At 48.5% G+C, this 17,919-nt stretch overlaps 1 protein-coding gene across 2 annotated transcripts in view; it reads right to left on the bottom strand.

Annotated features, from left to right (window-relative positions):
- The window catches only part of TRAF3IP1 (TRAF3 interacting protein 1), a 60,972-nt gene that overhangs the window by 3,201 nt on the left and 39,852 nt on the right, over positions 1 to 17,919 (bottom strand). For both annotated transcript variants that reach the window (XM_040231904.1, XM_040231903.1), the window contains one exon: positions 226 to 449. In XM_040231904.1, the coding sequence (XP_040087838.1) occupies positions 226 to 449 (224 nt within the window). The remainder of the gene's footprint in view (positions 1 to 225; positions 450 to 17,919) is intronic.

Below are 17,919 nucleotides of genomic sequence, written 5' to 3'. Positions count from 1 at the left end.
TGCAAAGTTTCCTGCCTTTTGTATGTCTGAATCTCGGGATTCCGAACACTGAACGCAGAGCTTTCCTAGCTGCTACAGAGAAATGCATGTTAGGCCGCCAATGAAGAAGCAATGTACTTTCCTTGGGGGAGGAGGTAAGAAAGAGGATTGAGAGGGGAGGTCTCCCCCGCCTCCTCCAGGCTCCCACCCCCTTACCCGCCCTCCTCCACCGCCCCCGCCCCCCACCTCTGCTCCAGCTGCAGGGCCTCTGCGTGCTGCTGGTTCTCAGCGTGCCACAGCTGCAGCTCATTCTGCATGGCGTCCACATCCTCCTGGATGTAGTCCATGATCTTGCCCAGGGGAAGGGCGCTCCGGCACAGGGTCTGGATGGACACCCGGAGCTTCTCTATCTCCTTGGAGACAATGTCCTTCTCCTTCTTCCAGGCCGACTCGAAGACGAGCAGCTTCTCCTGCGAGGAGTGTGAAGGGAGAGGAGCACACTCACTCCTGAGGGCAGAGGGGCGCAGGCGCGGGGTCAGCGCTGGCGCGGGACCCGCTGGACTGCAGACAGGGCTTCACGCCCGTGACCCCAAGGCTCGACCAGCAGCGCCCCGCGAGGGCCTGTACAGTAAGATCTTATCTCCCAGGTGACCGGAGACCTACAGCTGTTCTCGTTACAAGAGCTCAGGCAGGGGCATAGAGGACAGTCCCCAAAGGAAAGGGGACCTGGGGTGCATGTCACTCCCTGATGGCCCCACCTTCCCACTTCATGGGGCTGCAGCCCCGTCTGCCCGGAGCGAAAGATAACCCACCCAGCAGAGGAGGGGAGGGGAGGGGAGGACTGAAGAATCAAAGCTACTCCATTTTGTAAGGTTCCGGGAAAAGAGCCTTTGGAAATCCCCTGACCTCACCCCACCACCTGCGAACCAATCAGAACCCTTGGCCAGCCCGGGAAATTCGAATCAAGCCCGGGAAAGGAGAACCAATCAGAACTCAACACCTAACCCCTCACCAGAAGTTGACCAATCAGACCCTGAGACTCCCGTTTTTCAAATTTTTCCGCGCAATAACACCCTATATAAGCAATGTAACCCAGAGCTCAGGGCTCCTCCCTATAGCTGCTGCCTCGGTATCGGTGGGACCCCCAGTTCGAGCTTGGTAATAAAAACTCTCTTGCTTTTGCATCGGATATCGGCTCTCTGGTGGTCATTGGGAGATTTCACGACTTGGACACAACAGGACCACCGCAGAGGGAGGAGCCAGAGTGTGTGGACGGAGGGCATGGCTGGGGCACCATGGGGCAGCAGGGGAGGCTGAAGCGATGGGGCCTGGGGCCCTGGAGCAGGGTCAGTGGCGGAGGGGCTCACACGGCCGCTGCTGAAGGAGGGGAGGAGGGAGGCAACTGGAGACCCTCACTCGGTTTTGGCCAGGGGTTCTTGGGCTCTTTGACACAAGCAATACCTAGAATTCTCTTTGTGTGAGACTACCACTGACATCTCTGAATCTCAAGAACCAACAGGCACCTTGGCTTGGGGACCTTTCTCTTTAGGAACCCCCTGCCCCAGTGCTGCCACTCCACACAGGCTGACTACCTGCCCCTGCTTTACCCACGGACAGCAGGAGTCAGACGCATTAAGTTATAACCGATCAACTTTTATTTCTAGACTTGTTTAACTCGTGTCACTTCTAATTCGGTTTTAGACCAAGACCCCAGAGGGCAGGAACCTGCGTCTGGTCCATATAAGTGCTCCTTAAATACCTGCCAAATGAACAGATGAAGTGAGTAAGAGATTCACGTGTCAAGATCTGAGCTCCACTGTGTTCTGGCCTTTAGCAAACACGTGGAAAGCCTTAACACAATGCCTGGCACACTGAACCATTAAGCAGATAGGACTACAAACAAAAGGCAGAGCTCACAGGACTACTAAGTGAGCTCTGCAAGGCTGCGGGATACAAGGTAAACATACAGAAATGAACCGTTTCCATCTGCTGGCAATGAACACACGGCTACCAAAGTTAAAAATACATCACCATCTACGCTGCTGCTACTGCTAAGTCACTTCAGTCGTGTCCGACTCTGTGCGACCCCATAGACGGCAGCCCACCAGGCTCCCCCGTCCCTGGGATTCTTCAGGCACGAACACTGGAGTGGGTTGCCATTGCCTTCTCCAGTGCACGAAAGTGAAAAGTCAAAATGAAGTTGCTCAGTTGTGTCCGACTCTTAGCGACCCCATGGACTGCAGCCCACCAGGCTCCTCCGTCCATGGGATTTTCCAGGCAAGAGTACTGGAGTGGGGTGCCATTGCCTTCTCCTCTCGCCATCTATAACTGCTCAGAAAAGAGAAGAACTATTCGTAAATCTAACAAAACATGTATAGAACTTGTGTACTGAAAACTACACAAAGTGGATAAAACAAATCAAAGGAGGTCTAAAAAGTGAGAGCCATACCCTGTCCATCAACGGCAAGATTAACACAGTAAAGATGTCAGTTCTCCCCAAATTGATATACAGGTTTAATACAATTCCTATCACAGTCCCAAACGGTTTGTAGATGTGGACAAGATTGTCCTAAAACTTACACAGAAAGGCACAGGGCCTGGCGTGGCTGAAACATTTTGAAAAAGAAGAAATGCGCGGGAAGCATCAGGCTCCTGGATCTCAGCCGTGACTAGAGCGACAGCACTCAGGACAGTGTGGTCAGCGCAGGGCGGGCGCCCAGATCCAGGGGGCAGAGCAGAGGACCCAGGTCCTCCTCACAAACACGCTCACCTGACTTCGGACAAAGGTGCTGCGGCAAGCCAGCGGAGGAGACGCAGGCTTTTACCACGCGGCACCGCAGCTACTGGGCACACAGGCAGAGTGGGAGCCTGACCAGAGTCTCACCCCTTACACAGAGCCTACGCCGAAACGGGCCATGGAATGAGATGCACAACACAAAACTACACAACTTCTGGGGAAAAACCTAGAGGAAAGTCCTTGGGATGTGGGGCCAGGTAAATAAACGGTTCTGACTTGACCCCAAAAACATGATCGGGGAAGGAAAAACTGGTACATGGGCGCTGTCACCATTGAACATGGTCCATGGGCAACAAGCCCTGACAGCATGGGAGGCACGCTAGACGGTGAGGGCGTGTGCTCAGGTCACAGGCCCAGCAAGGGGCAGGGCCCAGGGCGCACAGACTCCTGGACAGCAGCAGCAAGCAAGCAAGCAAGCAATCGAGCTGGAAAACAGACAAAAGAGCAGACACTTCACCAAAGACGACACACAGATGCCGAAGCGCACATGCAAAGACACGCAAAGCCATTCCCACCCAACGAAACGCGATTCGCAGCACGAGATGTGACCCACACCTATTAGAAACACAGAGACCACGACAGACGCTGGGAAGGATACAGAGCCTGGACCCTCATTCCCAGCTGGTGGGAATGCAAAACGCTACAGCTGCTCTGGAAACAGTTTCACCAGGTCTTTAAAACTAACCGTGCAACCGCCATACAAGCCAGCAGCTGTACTCCTGGGCACTGACCCCGGAGCAGTGAAGACATGTGGACACAAAAGCCTGTGTAGTGTGTTTATGGAAGAAGCTTCGTTCAGAGCAGCCAGACACTGGACACAGCCCAGATGCCCTGCAGGGAGCGAAGAGATAAACCATGCCACACCCACATCACGGAATACTACTCGGCAAGAAAAAGGGAATGAGCTGCTGATTCACACGACAACCGGGATGGGCCCGCTGAGAGTTATGCTGAGTGGAGAAAAGCCAGCCTCACCATTTACATGCTGCGTGATGCCATCTCCATAACAATCTTAAAATGATAAGACTGGAAAATGGAGACCAGATTAGCAGTTGCCAGGGGTTTGGGACAGGGTGGGGTGGAAGGCAGAGGGTAGGTGTGGTTATAACAGGGCAACAAGTGGGACCCTCGGGAGGCTGGAGATGTCCCGCACCCCGACGGCATCAAGGTCTACACCTGGGCGCAACACTACACTCAGCTTCGTCAGATGTTATCAGCGCGGAGGACTGAGTAAGGGGTCCCCGGGGGTCTCTGTTACCTCTTACAACTACATTTGAATCTACAGTTGCCTCAAAATAACTTCAATTAAAAAAAAAAAAAGGTAGTGGCTATAAAAGTGCTTTTGAATTAAAATGCTAAGTGACTAAAATGAATCAATACAATGATAAATTACTTCCCAGGAAAAAATGTGCTGTCCTTATTATACTCACTACTTTATTATGAATTATACAAAAAAGTTCTTCATGACCCAGATGACCACGATGGTGTCATCACTCACCTAGAACCAGATACCCTGAAGTCTGAAGTCAAGTGGGCCTTAGGAAACATAACTATGAACAAAGTGAGTGAGGGTGATGGAATTTCAGCTGAGCTATTTCAAATCCTAAAAATGATGCTATGAAAGTGCTGTACTCAATATGCCAGTAAATCTGGAAAGCTCAGCAGTGGCCACAGGACCGGAAAAGGTCAGTTTTCATTCCAATCCCAAAGAAAGGCAATGTCAAAGAATGCTCAAACTACCGCACAACTGCATTCATCTCACATGCTAGCAAAATAATGCTCAAAGTTTTCCAAGCCAGGTTTCAATAGTACATGAACCATGAACTTCCAGATGTTCAAGCTAGATTTAGAAAAGACACAGAAAACAGAGATCAAACTGCCAACATCTGTTGAATTATCGAAAAAGCAAGAGAGTTCCAGAAAAACATCTACTTCAGCTTCACTGACTATACTAAAGCCTTTGATTGTGTGGATCACAACAAACTGTGGAAAATTCTTCAAGAGATGGGAATACCAGACCACCTTACCTGCCTCCTGAGAAATCTGTATGCAGGTTACGAAGCAACAGTTAGAACTGGACGTGGAACAATGGACTGGTTCCAAATTGGGAAAGGAGTACGTCAAGGCTATATACTGTCACCCTGTTTATTTAATTTATATGCGGAATACATCACGTGAAGTGCCGGACTAGACGAACCACAAGCTGGAATCAAGGTTGCCAGGAAATATCATAACCTCAGATATGCAGATGAATGACACCACCCTTATGGCAAAAAGCAAAGAAGAACTAAAGAGCCTCTTGATGAAAGTGAAAGAGGAGAGTGAAGAAGTTGGCTTAAAACTCAACATTCAAAACACCAAGATCATGGCATCCGGTCCCATCACTTCATGGGAAATAGATGGGGAAACAATGGAAACAGTGGCAGAGTTTATTTTCTTGGTCTCCAAAATCACTGCAGATGGTGACTGCACCCATGAAATTAAAAGACACTTGCTCCTTGGAAGAAAAGCTATGACCAAATTAGCATATTAAAAAGCAGAGACATTCCTTTGCCAACAAAGGTCCATCTAATCAAGGCTATGTTTTTTCCAGTAGTCATGTATGGATATGAGAGTTGGACCATAAAGAAGCCTGAGTGCCAAAGAATTGATGCATTCGAACTGTGGTGTTGGAGAAGACTCTTGAGAGTTCCCTGGACTGCGAGAGATCCAACCAGTCCATCCTAAAGGAATTCAGTCCTGAATATTCATTGGAAGGACTGATGCTGGAACTGAAACTCCAATCGTTTGGCCACCTGATGCGAAGAGCTGACTCATTTGAAAAGACCCTGATGCTGGAAAGGACTGAAGGCGGGAGGAGAAGGGGATGACAGAGGATGAGATGGTTGGATGGCATCCCTGTCTCGATGGACATGAGTTTGAGCAAGCTCTGGGAGTTGGTGATGGACAGGGAGGCCGGTGTGCTGCAGTCCATGGGGTCTCAAAGAGTCAGGCATGACTAAGCAACTGAACTGAACTTTATTACAGTGATGATATTGACGACTGACTTAATTGAGACATTTAAAATTCTACTTAGACCCACTCATGATGATATGAAGTAATTCCTATGTATCTGGCATCGTGCAGGGCAGAGAACTCAGGACGGGGACAAACGCGCACAGCACCTGCTAAACTCGGCGAGCCCCGCCCGGGACAGCGCACCCAGGGGCGGACTGCCAGCCTCCGCCAGGATTCTGTGTCGGCACCAACTGCCACCGGGGACACACATCGTGAAGGTCACAGTCTTACTGTTGAGAGGTTAAGGACTTTTAACAAAGATTGGGTAGGATTATGATAGCTGGGAGAGGCTTTTCCTATTGCTGCAAAATATCAAAATTCTGGCATTTTCCAAGCTCTCACTTAACGGCGGCGGCAGAGGGTAGAGCGGGTAAGTCAAGGCTGACTCTGTGCTTTTAAAAGCGCCCCCACTGACGACAGGCTCTGATTTACACGTAGCTCGTTCTGCTGTATCAGCAACTTTCCAGACAAGCAACCATTATAGACCCTGGTTTTATAGACTTTTAATATGTACAGTAAAATCTGAGAATCCACCACTGTACTCACCACACAGGAGTTAGTCATGTGAAATATGCTTAATTTTTGAAAATGGAAGAGGAAAAAAAAAAAAGAGAAATTGTATCATTACCCCCCCACCCAAATAGTGCCTAAAAGCCGCTGGAACGTGGGCGGACTCGCGGGCGGGAGGTGGGCCCGTGCACTCCGCAGGGACCCAGCTGGCCTCCCCGCCTCTGAGCTTTATGGCCTGACCTCGCCCTGCCTCGGTCTCCTCACAATAAAATGGAAATGCTAATATTTACCCTGCAGGCAAGGATTCGATGGGATAACAAAGCAAGCAGCTCAGTGCCTCGCACACAGTAAACCCCGGACTAATGGTCGCCGCTGTCATAAACGTCTCTGGCGCGAAGGACGGGGCGCCCGGGCTCGGGGGAGGCTGCAGGTGGCGCTCCTGCAGGCGACACTCGCCTGCCGTGTGGTCAGCGCCAACCCACGCGGCGTCACCTTCCTCCCTGACATGCCGCTTCCTGTCGTCACTTTCTAAACCACACACAGCCCACCCCACGAGCTGCGCTCTGGAAGCTCTTCACGGAAAGGCTGCGGCTCGGAGCTGAGCTGAGGCCCGCGGGCGGCACCCCAGCCGTGATGGGGGCGCTGCAGGTGACGCGGGGACACTCGCCCACCCCCGGCGCCCTCCTGCCTGCTGCTGGGCGGACTCCCTCCTCGAACAGGGTGCAGACTGTTGACTCAGCTGCTGTTGGGCAGCGGGGACCTCTGGCAAAGCGTTTCCTCGTCTGGCTGGCCACTTCACACGCGCTTCAGAAGAAGTGACTTTCCAGGATCTTTCGGGGGAACAGGTGCCTCTGGGAGTGAGGACTAATTGCATTTGCCACACACATACTTGTCCCCAGAACTGTGGGCATTTAATTGTGTTTATAGTGACTTTTTAAGTTTATAATTATTTATTATAGTAAGTCATATACGTAAAAAGCACTACCCTGAGAGGTTCATTTCTTTACATTTCAACGCAAGGCTTCAGGAGAAGGTACTGTCGTTAAAATAATGCTGTAAACCCTGACCTGCAGGTCTCGCCAGAATCTCCCAGGAGCGGGATCAGGCACAGCGCTGCCCTCCACTCGGTCGCTGATCTGAGGGGTCCTGGGCCCTCCTGGAAGAGCTCTGTCCCACGTTAAGCAAACCCAATAAACAACGGCCTGATGAATCGAGGAGGGGGCAATAAATCAGAGCAGGTGGGCATCTTCTTTAAATAGTATGCTCCCCCATGACCTCAGGAAGTGATTCATATACAGCCTGTCAGAAGTCCTCTTCTTCCTAAACCGAGGAATGCCTGCACCCAAGCTACAGGAGGAAAGCAGAGACCCCCCAGGAGGACTATTCCGAGGGTCCCGTATACCCAGAGACACTCTGTCGTCAGACTTCTCTGCAAAGCATACGTTCATGTCCGGTGTGGGTCAAATGGAACACGTGGGAAAACGGTCTGGAACCAAACACTTTAACGTCTAACATACAGGAGACCACCAAAGACAGGACTGCACGGTTTGAGAGAACAACACGATGCCGCCTGCAGCCACCGCCTGCATCAGGAGAGCAAACCCTGCCAGGGCCCCCCGAGCCCAGGTGCCACTGCCAGCTCGAGTCCCAGGTCTGCGTGACCAGCTCTGCTGTTCGCATACCCGCCTGCCTGTTCCACGCGTGCAGGACGGATGGAAGGAATCTGTCTCACACACACACACACACACACACACACACTCTCTCACGTTTCTGCGGGTGTTGGCCTCTGTCCCTCGGCACTGCTGAATGGCGACGTGACCATATGAATACACGACGTACGCGTCCACTGCTGTGCTGGTGGACACGCGGTGGCTCCGGGCCTGGGGCACGACAGACCACACGGCTCTGAGCCGTCTCACAGGCATATCCCAGCACACACGTGCACAGGACCCTCCAGCACCCCGCGAGAAGCAGCACTGCTGGGTCAGCGGTCTTCAGCCGGGTGACGTCCCGGCACAGAGCTTTACGACGTGGTTGCACCAACGTACATCAACTATTTTTCACCAGCCAGGACTGTGTTTCTGTGCTCTGATGCCAGAGCTGGTGCCCGTGGGCCCGGATGCCCTGTTTCTTTGGCATGGCGCCCTAGCAAGGTGCTGTGACTATTCTAACTCACCCACATGTGGCACTGAAAAGCTGAAATCTGTAATTAATCTGTCAAGGAATAAAGAGAATAACAGGAAAAACAGCAACAACAACACGGATTCCAACGGTGCTACCACAGCCTGACTGCTGCAGGTAATGACTGCTGAGCACCGGCAGCGGAGAGAAAGCCACTGCTCCAAGTCAGGGGCATGCTGTTAGAAAAACCTTCCAGGTGATTAAAAATCGGCTCACAGGGACTTCCCTTGTGGCCTGTGGTCCGGTGGTTAAGAATCCACCTGCCAGTGCAAGGGACAGGGGTTCATCCCTGGTATGGAAGACCCCACACGCTGCAGAGCGCCCAAGCCCACTCACCTCAGAACTGCGGAGCCCGCACGCTGCGACTGCTGAAGGCCGCACGAACCTGTGGTCGGCAGCAAGAGAGCCCACAGCAGTGAGCGGCCCCTGCACCAAACACGGAGAACAGCCCCCGCTCGCCACATCTAGAGAAAGCTCGGGTGGCAGCAAAGACCCCGGGCAGCCAAAAAAAAAAATCCTGCTCATTGCGGCCACTACAGATAAATAGAACACGAGCAGGAAGCCTTCAGAATGCACAGGCGGGAAGCTGTCTAGCATGAGGCTAACTCCCAGACTGGACGCAGGCAGACCTGGGTGACATCCTCCCTTTGAGCCCGTCTACGTAACCTCAGACACGCTAACTTTTGTGCCTGTTTCCAAACTTAGCAAATGGGGATGACACCTATCTCGTAAGTTCCCGTGAGGATTAAAGGAAGTGACGGATGAAACTCCTTAGGGACAGGAACTGCTGTACTGACGTCAGCTGTTGTTAGAATGATTGTATCGTCTACAGCTGAGAACAACTAATGGGTAAACTTCGACAGGAGAAGAAATGCATATATGGAGCCACCCAGCACCTGGTGCAGAGAGAAATCAAAAGATCATTAAACGTCAGCTACTTCTACAGACATTACTGTCCACGGAAAGGAACAAGGAATGCTCTCGGAAGGCTGTGCGAGTTCACTGCGCCTGACGCCCGAGGCCACTGCACAGAATAGAGAAGACGCAACTCCGGACAGGTCTTTCTGACTGACCCCAAAATAGGAATAATTTACAGATCATCTTGTCACATGGATAACGGATCAAAACGACACCAGCAGAGCAGGCAACAGGGGAATGTGGAGCTCAAGACTCCCAGCTAAAGAGGTTCCTTCTCTACTTAAAGGAGTGAAAGGGAGGAATACATTACTGGCCTAAAACTGCTCCTTTCAAGCATTTTTATGAAAGGCTACAACCATGTATTTATTCTTTTAGATAAAACTTTTTTATTTTGGCCGCACTGCGCAGCAAGTGGGATCTTAGTTCCCCAGTCAGGGATCGAACTTGCACCCCCTGCACTGGAAGGCAGAATCTTAACCAATGGACCACCAGGGAAGCTGCTCACAGAAACTTTAGAATATCCTTCGCCAAATTCCAAAACATCCATTGAACATTTATTGGGATTGCATTACACTTATAAGTTAATTTGAGAGAAGTGCCATCTCTATAAATTGAGTTTCCATGCAGAACACAATGTCTCTCATGACTTCTTCCAAGCCTTTTATATTTCTTAGTAGAATTCTGTGGCTCCTCAATAGAGTTACTATAAACTCTTACTAAATGCACCCACGCTGTGGAAATTTACATTTTTGTTTCCAGTTCTGGAGGAAGAGCTTGATCCACATTGTTTCCAACTGGCTATTGCTGACATATAGGAAAAATACTGACTTTTGTGTATTTATTTTGTCCCTGGCCACCTTACAAATTTTTTAAACATGTTTAAAGTTTAAGGGGTTGACTGACTTGGTAGACCGCTGTGATCTTCAAATGATGACGACCCCGTCTCCTTTCCAGAATTCAGCCACATTTCCCTTTGCACCGGCTAGTCCTCCAGAGGGCCTCAGCCAGGTCTCACGTCACATCCTTGCTCCTGAATTCCATGGAGACACCCACAGCCCCGTCCTGCTGTGTAGGATGCTGACTGCTCCATGCAGGACCTCTCCCTCTTGCGGCCAGGAGTGCCTTCCTACCCCAGCTCACTGCAGGCTCCAGTAAGACTGGACATTGCATCCCACAGTGCCATCTACTCTCTCTTCTTTGTTGCACTGGGTCTTCGTTGCCGCACAAGAGCTTTCTCTAGTTGCTCCCCGTGAGTGATCCCTACGGTGGTGACCGTGAGCTTTGAGGGACGGCTAGTGAGCTTGAGCAGAAAGCCATCCTGAGTCTGCAGAGGGAGAGACCACACCTTCGGCGTTGGCTCCACTCCTGGGAAGGCAGAGGGAGGCTGCGAGTGCCCGGCGTGGCACTGCAGCACACCGAGCAGGCAGCGGAGCGGAGGAGCTCCACACGGGGCGAGCAGGAAGCAGGAGTGAGTGCACCCAGAGGCGGCGAGCAGGCCTCGGGCTGCCCAGCAGCTGGTGGAGTATTTATCTCCCAAGTCGGTTAGTAAAGGCTGGAGGGGCTGCTGCTACTTCTGATGTGAGGACAGCAACACAAGGTGCAAGGAGCGCGAAAAATCAAGGAAATACAGCACCACCGTGTGCTTCCAGTGTGACTGACCCCACAGACACGGGGGTGTGCAAGGTAGCCAACAGAGAACCCAAAACAGCTATTTTAAGGGAGTTTGATGAGCTGCATAAAAAGACAGTTCAACAAATCAGGAAAGTAACACAGGGAAAAAATAAGTTTCCCAAGGAGAAACAGAAACTCTGGAGCTGAATAACACAGTGACTGAAATGAAAAACGTGATGGAGCATCAACAAAACAGCTCAAGTGGAGAAAGAATGTGAGAAGAAGAAGACAGGACCTTCAAAATTGTCCAGTCCAGGGGAGAAGAGTGAAGAAAGCCTATGCAAGCAATGGAGGGAGAAAGGCAGAAAGCTTACTTAAAGAAATAATGGCTGAGAACTTCCAAACTTTGGAAGACATTTGGACATCCAAGTTCATGAAGCTCACAGGTCATCCAACAAAACTTCACTTAAGGAGATCTTGGGCTCCCCAGGAGGCACTTACGCTAAAGAACCTGCCTACAGGTTCTTTGCAGGAAACATGAGAGATGTGGGTTGGATCCCTGGGTCAGGAAGATCCCATGGAGGAAGGCATGGCAACCCACTCCAGTACTCTTGCCTGCAGAATCCCCATGGAGAGAGGAGCCTGGCGGGCTGCAGTTCATAGGGTCTCAAAGAGTCACACACGACTGAAGCAACTTATCACACAAGTAAGGAGATCTTCTCTAAGATGTATTATAATAAAACTGTCAAAAATAAAAAACAAGGAGAGACTCTTAAAGCAGCTAGTAACTTCCTGCTATAAAGCAATCCGAAGATTTGTCAGGAGAAACTTTACAGGCCAGAAAAGAGTAGGGCAAAATATTCAAAGAGATGAAGGAGAAAAAAAGACCCATCAAGAATACTCTATCCAACAAAGATATCCTTCAGAAATAAAGGAGAGGTGAGACTTTCCCAGACAAACAAAAGTTGAGGGAGTTCATCACTACCAGACCTGCCTTAGGAGAAACAGTGGAAGGAGCTCTTCAGGCTGAAACAAAAGGATACTAATTAGTAAGGAGAAAACATACAACATAATGGTGAAGATAAGTATACAGTGAAATTCAAAATACTCTAATGCTATAATATGATGAAGGTATTAATCACTTAACTCTAGCATGAAGGTTTGAGGTAAAGTATTAAAAATAACTAAAGTCACCATAATTTTGCTAATAAATAAAGAATATAAAAAGAGGTAGACCGTAACATCAAAAACATATGAAGGGGGAGTAAAAGCATAGCCTTTGTATACAATTGATGTTAAGTTGCTATCAGTGTAAAATAGACTGTTATACCTGCAAGATGTTTTATGTAAGTTTCAAAATAATCACAAAGCAAAAACCTACAGTAGATACACAAAGGATAAAGAGAAGAGAACCAAGGCATACCACTATGGAAAGACATGCGTTCACAGAGGCAGGCAAAAAAGATAAGAAAAAGGAACACAGGAACTACAAAAAGTCAGAACAACAACAGGGCGGCATTAGTAAGAGCTTCGTTGTTGCTCAGCAGCTCAGTCGTGTCCGACTCTTCCAGACCCCACGGGCTGCAGCACACCAGGCCTCCCTGTCCTTCACCATCTCCCTGAGCTTGCTCAAGCTCACGTCCACTGAATCCGTGATATCATCCAACCATCTCATCCTCTGTCACCCCCTTCTCCTCCTGCCTTCAATCTTTCCCAGCAACAGGGTCTTTTCCAATGAGTCAGCTCTTTGCATCAGGTGGCCAAAGTATTGGAGCTTCAGCATCAGTCCTTCCAAAGAATATCCAGGACTCATCTCCTTTAGAATTGACTGGTTTGATCTCCTTGCAGTCCAAGGCACTCTCGGGAGTCTTCTCCAGCACCACAGTTTGAAAGCATTATTCTTTGGCACTCAGCCTTCTTTATGGCCCAACTCTCACATCCATACATGACTACTGGAAAAACCACAACTTTGACTACACACATATTTCTTGGCCAAGTGATGTCTCTGCTTTTTAATATGCTTTCTAGGTTGGTCACAGCTTTTCTTCCAAGGAGCAAGCATCTTTTAATTTAGTAACTGTGGTCTGCATCCACAGTGATTTTGGAGCCCAAGAAAATAAAGCCTGTCACTGTTTCCCTTGTTTCCCCTTCAATTTGTCATGAAGGGATGGGACCAGATGCCATGATCTTAGTTTTTTGAATTTTGAGTTTTAAGCCAGCTTTTTCACTCTCCTCTTAGCTTCATCAAGAGGCTCTTTAATTCCTCTTCACTTTCTGCCATAAAGGTGGTGTCGTCTGCATATCTGAGATTATTGATATTTCTCCTGGCAATCTTGATTTCAGCTTGTGCTTCATCCAGCCTGGCATTTGGCATGATGTACTCTGCATATAAGTTAAATAAGCAGGATGACGATATACACACCTGATGAACTCCTTTCTCAATTTGGAACCAGTCCATTGTTCCATGTCCAGTTCTAACTATTGCCTTCTTGACCTGCATACAGGTTTCTCAGGAGGCAGGTAAGGTGGGCTGCTGGTATTCCCATCTCTTGAAGAATTTTCCACAGTTTGTTGTGATCCACACAAAGGCTTTGGCACAATCAATAGATTCTCTTGCTTTTTGTATGATCCAACGGATGTTGGTAATTTGATCCCTGGTTCCTGTGTCTTTTCTAAACCCAGCTTGTACATCTGCAAGTTCTCGGTTCATGTTCTGTTGAAGCCTGGCCTGAAGGGTTTTAAGCATTACCTGGCTAGTATGTAAAATGAGCACAATTGTGCAGTAGTTTGAACTTTCTTTGGCATTGCCCTTCTTTGGGATTGACTTCCCCAGTGGCTCAGATGGTAAAGCATCTGCCTACAATGCGGGAGATCTGGGTTCAACCCCTGGTTCAGGAAGATCCCCTGGAGAAGGCAATGGCACCCCACTCCAGTACTCTTGCCTGGAAAATCCCATGGATGGAAGAGCCTGGTAGGCTACAGTCCATGGGGTCACAAAGAGTTAGACATGACTGAGCGACTTCACTTTCTTTCTTTTCTTTGGGATTGGAATGAAAACTGATATTTTCCAGTCCTGTGGCCACTGCTGAGTTTTCAAAATTTGCTGGCATGTTGAGAGCTGCATTTTAACAGCGTCATCTTTTAGGATTTGAAATAGCATAATTATTCTACACGTAAATGTATTAAACTCCCCAATCTAAAAGACAAGAGAAAGACAAGTCCTGTATGGTAGGTGAGAGGTGAGGGCAGAGGGAACTGGAGGCACCAAATTCCAGCTATTAGACAAATAAATACTGGGAGCATGCTGTTCAGTGATGACTACAGTGCACAGTGTACATCATATATGACAGCTGTTAGGAGGGTAGACCCTAGGAGTTCTCAACAACAAGGAAGAGATTTCCTTCTTTTTTTCTATCTATATGAGATGATGGATGTTAGTTAACCTGTTCTGGCAATTATTTCACCATATATTTAAGTCAAGTCATTACGCTGTATACCTTAAAAGTACACAGTGTCAGTCAATTATATCTCAGTAAAACGTGGGGGTGGGGAAAGGCAGAGAGTGGGTGGGAGAGATAAAGCAAGACTCAAGTATCTGCTGCCTACAAGAGATCCACTTCATCTGTAAAGACATTCAGAGGCTCAAAGTGAAGGAACAGGAAAAGATATTCCACAAAACTAGAAACCAAAGGAGAGCAGGGGTATCCATACTTTTGACAGACTGAATAGACTTTAAGCCAATAACTGCAACAAGTGACCAAAATGGTCAGTATATAATGACATACTGTATATAAGTGGTCAACTCATCAAGGGCTTACAGTAACCACATACATAGGCTCCCAACACTGGAGCACCTAGACAGAGTAAGTTCCGGGAGCCAGCAGGAGGAATCCCGCCCGTGGCAAAGGTCATGAGGAAGGAAGCCTGACATACGCAAAGGTGTGATCTGGCTTCAGGGGTTCCCCCTGGATTTTCCTGAGCATCTACCCCCAAAAAACAGAGTCTGCCTGCCTTACTGTACTGTGCTTTCCACTCTTCTGACATTAACAGGGGCTGTCCCCCACCACCTTTCTCTGGAAAAAGTTAACTTAGAGCTCCAATCAGTCTCCTGCATATAAAAGAATGTCTCGGCTTAAAACCCTCTGAGAGCTTTCTAACTTACCTGACCGGTCTGTCCGGACTTTTACAACTTCTGATTATTTACAGCCCCCATCCACGAGAGGCACGAAGCTTAAAACATCTTAAAGATACAGAGCCTTTTTTAAAGAGCTAAGAATTATATTGGTAGAGGGTTTTCACTGTTGAGTAATGACTGCAGCCAGGCCTCCATGTTCTTTATCTGTTAGGTACCTGAAGGATATTAATCAATGTAATTGGATTTAGAAAAAGGAATACAGTAGTTTTTGATGTTAGCAACACTAGACTTTTGAGTTAATGAACTTTCTCTTTGTTATAAATCACTGTACTCCTTTTACTTGTTATAAATTGTTGTGTCCTTGTTATGTAAGAATGTAACTTTATTTAGTGCTTTCTGAGAGTGGCACCAGACTTTGGGAAGAACAACACTATTACCCTTATCAGAAAAGGGCTGTAAAATGTTAATTGGCCTTCTGGCCAGAAGATGATGTAAATCACCTAAGACTTGTGTATACAGCTAGGTATGCAGAGAGAAAGCCTGGTCTCCGTAAGAGTCAGGACTGCTGACGCTGCATAATTTTGTATTATCCATTGATCTCTATGTACAAGCAAAAGTATAAAAAGCCTTTCCGGACAATAAAGGATGGGCCAGTCACTGGAGAGACTGGTTTCCCCTGTGTCGAATCTCTCTCTCTCTTTCTCCCTCTCCCTCCCTCTCCTTTTCAGGCTGAATTCCCATCTGGAGTGCAGAGGCTCACCACGTCTACTTACTTGTCCTGGCTTCTAAGACCCACGCAAGAGGGAGCCCAAGGCGGGGCACCCTCCGCTATTCAAGCGGGCGCCAGTGGCCTAACGTAGATGGTGCAAACCTCTTGCCTCGAGGTTTTATTAGTTTTCCACGTAAACCAAGTTATTCAGCCTCTTTTCTCCACTCATTTTCCTACTATACTATTCTTTCCTAATCTCTTATATTTCTAAATAAGTAAGTTTTTCTCACCAATTTCATCTCCCCTTCAAATTACCCTGGATCCACCAGGGCTGGACCCCAGCAAGTAAGAAATCGCTAATAGGAGGGGGGAAGGCAAACTCCTGGACTCCAAGCTGCCCATTTGGCCTAGAAGTTCCATGGAGACAGAATTCTGGAAAACTGCCAAGCATCCTACTGAGTCCTGCCATCGAGGCAAGAAAACCCGTGGCCCACAATTTTATAAAGAGGACAGATGACTCCAGGAGTACCCTCAGAAAACCAGACCAGAGGTGCCAGGTGGAGAAAACTGGAATCGAGCACACAGAGGAATTTGAATCTAGAGAAGACATTCCCAGGAGGACCGTGTTTCCATCCATGACATCTCCATGGCCACAGTGCCCACAGTTAAAGAGGCAACTGATAAATCCTCAAGGACAAAGTTACTAACATCCTTTTATACCATTTTCATTACATCTCATGTTCCCTTAGCCTCTTTACAATCCTGTATTTGCTATTTAGATTTCTCAGGAGCTCAGAGATTAAAAAGGTATGTGTGGGCATTTCTTATTAAAAGAAATACGGTTAGGATGCTGTCACTTTGGGCAAGCGGGGAGAACCCTGGGGTAAGCGTAGAAAGTTGGAGGGGCTGGGCTCATACAAGCCACGGCCCACAGGACACAGCCCTTCCCCCCTGCCCCGTCTCAACACAGCAAGCTGGGCAGACACACCCCCTGCATGTCAGCAGGAGGAAGGTGCCATGCCTGGGACACAGCGCAGGCGGGGGGTGCACACTGTTGGTTAGGATGATGCTTTTAGGTCTGCCTCAAGTGCATAGCTCCCCAGCTCCCCACCCAAATGAGCCAGGTCCAGGAGGATGGGGGGAGTGGACGGGCTCCTTCCTCCCCAAGCATGAAGGCTCCAGGCCTTCTGAGGGTTTAACGCGGCCAGCCCTTGTGCGCAGGTACCAGAAGCACAGGTTAAGCAGCTCCTACCTCACGCTCCCAGGGATGAGTGACCGCCTGAAGCAGAAGCTCAAAGGTACCATTGTGTTCCTGGCTGTGCCTCTGAATCAGCTGAGAATGTTTCAAAAGCATCCACCCCAGCATCCTGCCCAAAGATGGACCCATGGGTCTGGGGCAGACCCAGCACCAATATCCAACAGACTCTCTCTGGATGGGTCTCATGCACAGACTGCTCTGAGCAGATGTACCTTAAGTAAATTTCAAAGGATACAAGGTTATAAAGTTCACTTGCTTTGTTTTACAATTGCCTCCCATGATATAGGCAGTGGCAGCGAATGAACCTAAGTTTAAAAATACACTTTAAAAGTATTTTTCTCTCTCCTTAATCATAGCTGGCAACGCTCATTAGGATTATTAAATTATTTTGCGTTTCCTTTCCATCCCTCTCTTAACTAGCAGAATCTGCCATTTTAAATTCTTCTAAAATATTTGTCATTTTTCTATTGAGCCTATTGGTCCAATCTTTCCTTACAAGTTTGGCTCCAGTTTCATTTTTATATATTTGGACTTCTAAATTCAGACCACAGCTCCAAAGATATCAGATAAAACAATCACAGCCAAATTAACCATTAAACCCAAAAGGCCGTTACTGGGCAATGGGAACCCTAGTGGATTTCCTGGTCGGCCTGTGAGCTGGAGAAGAATTAAGACCTGTAACTGGAAGTAGCCAGAATATCAGAGATCTCAGCAGTAAATGAACTTCACAGAATTAACAATAAACATAAGGAGTGTGCCCAAGG

The sequence above is a fragment of the Oryx dammah genome, unplaced genomic scaffold, assembly GCF_014754425.2.
Source record: "Oryx dammah isolate SB20612 unplaced genomic scaffold, SCBI_Odam_1.1 HiC_scaffold_28, whole genome shotgun sequence".
In the NCBI taxonomy this organism is placed as follows: Eukaryota; Metazoa; Chordata; class Mammalia; order Artiodactyla; family Bovidae; genus Oryx; species Oryx dammah.
The sequence above is the reverse complement of the archived record's forward strand: the minus strand, read 5'-3'. Positions and strand labels throughout refer to the sequence as shown.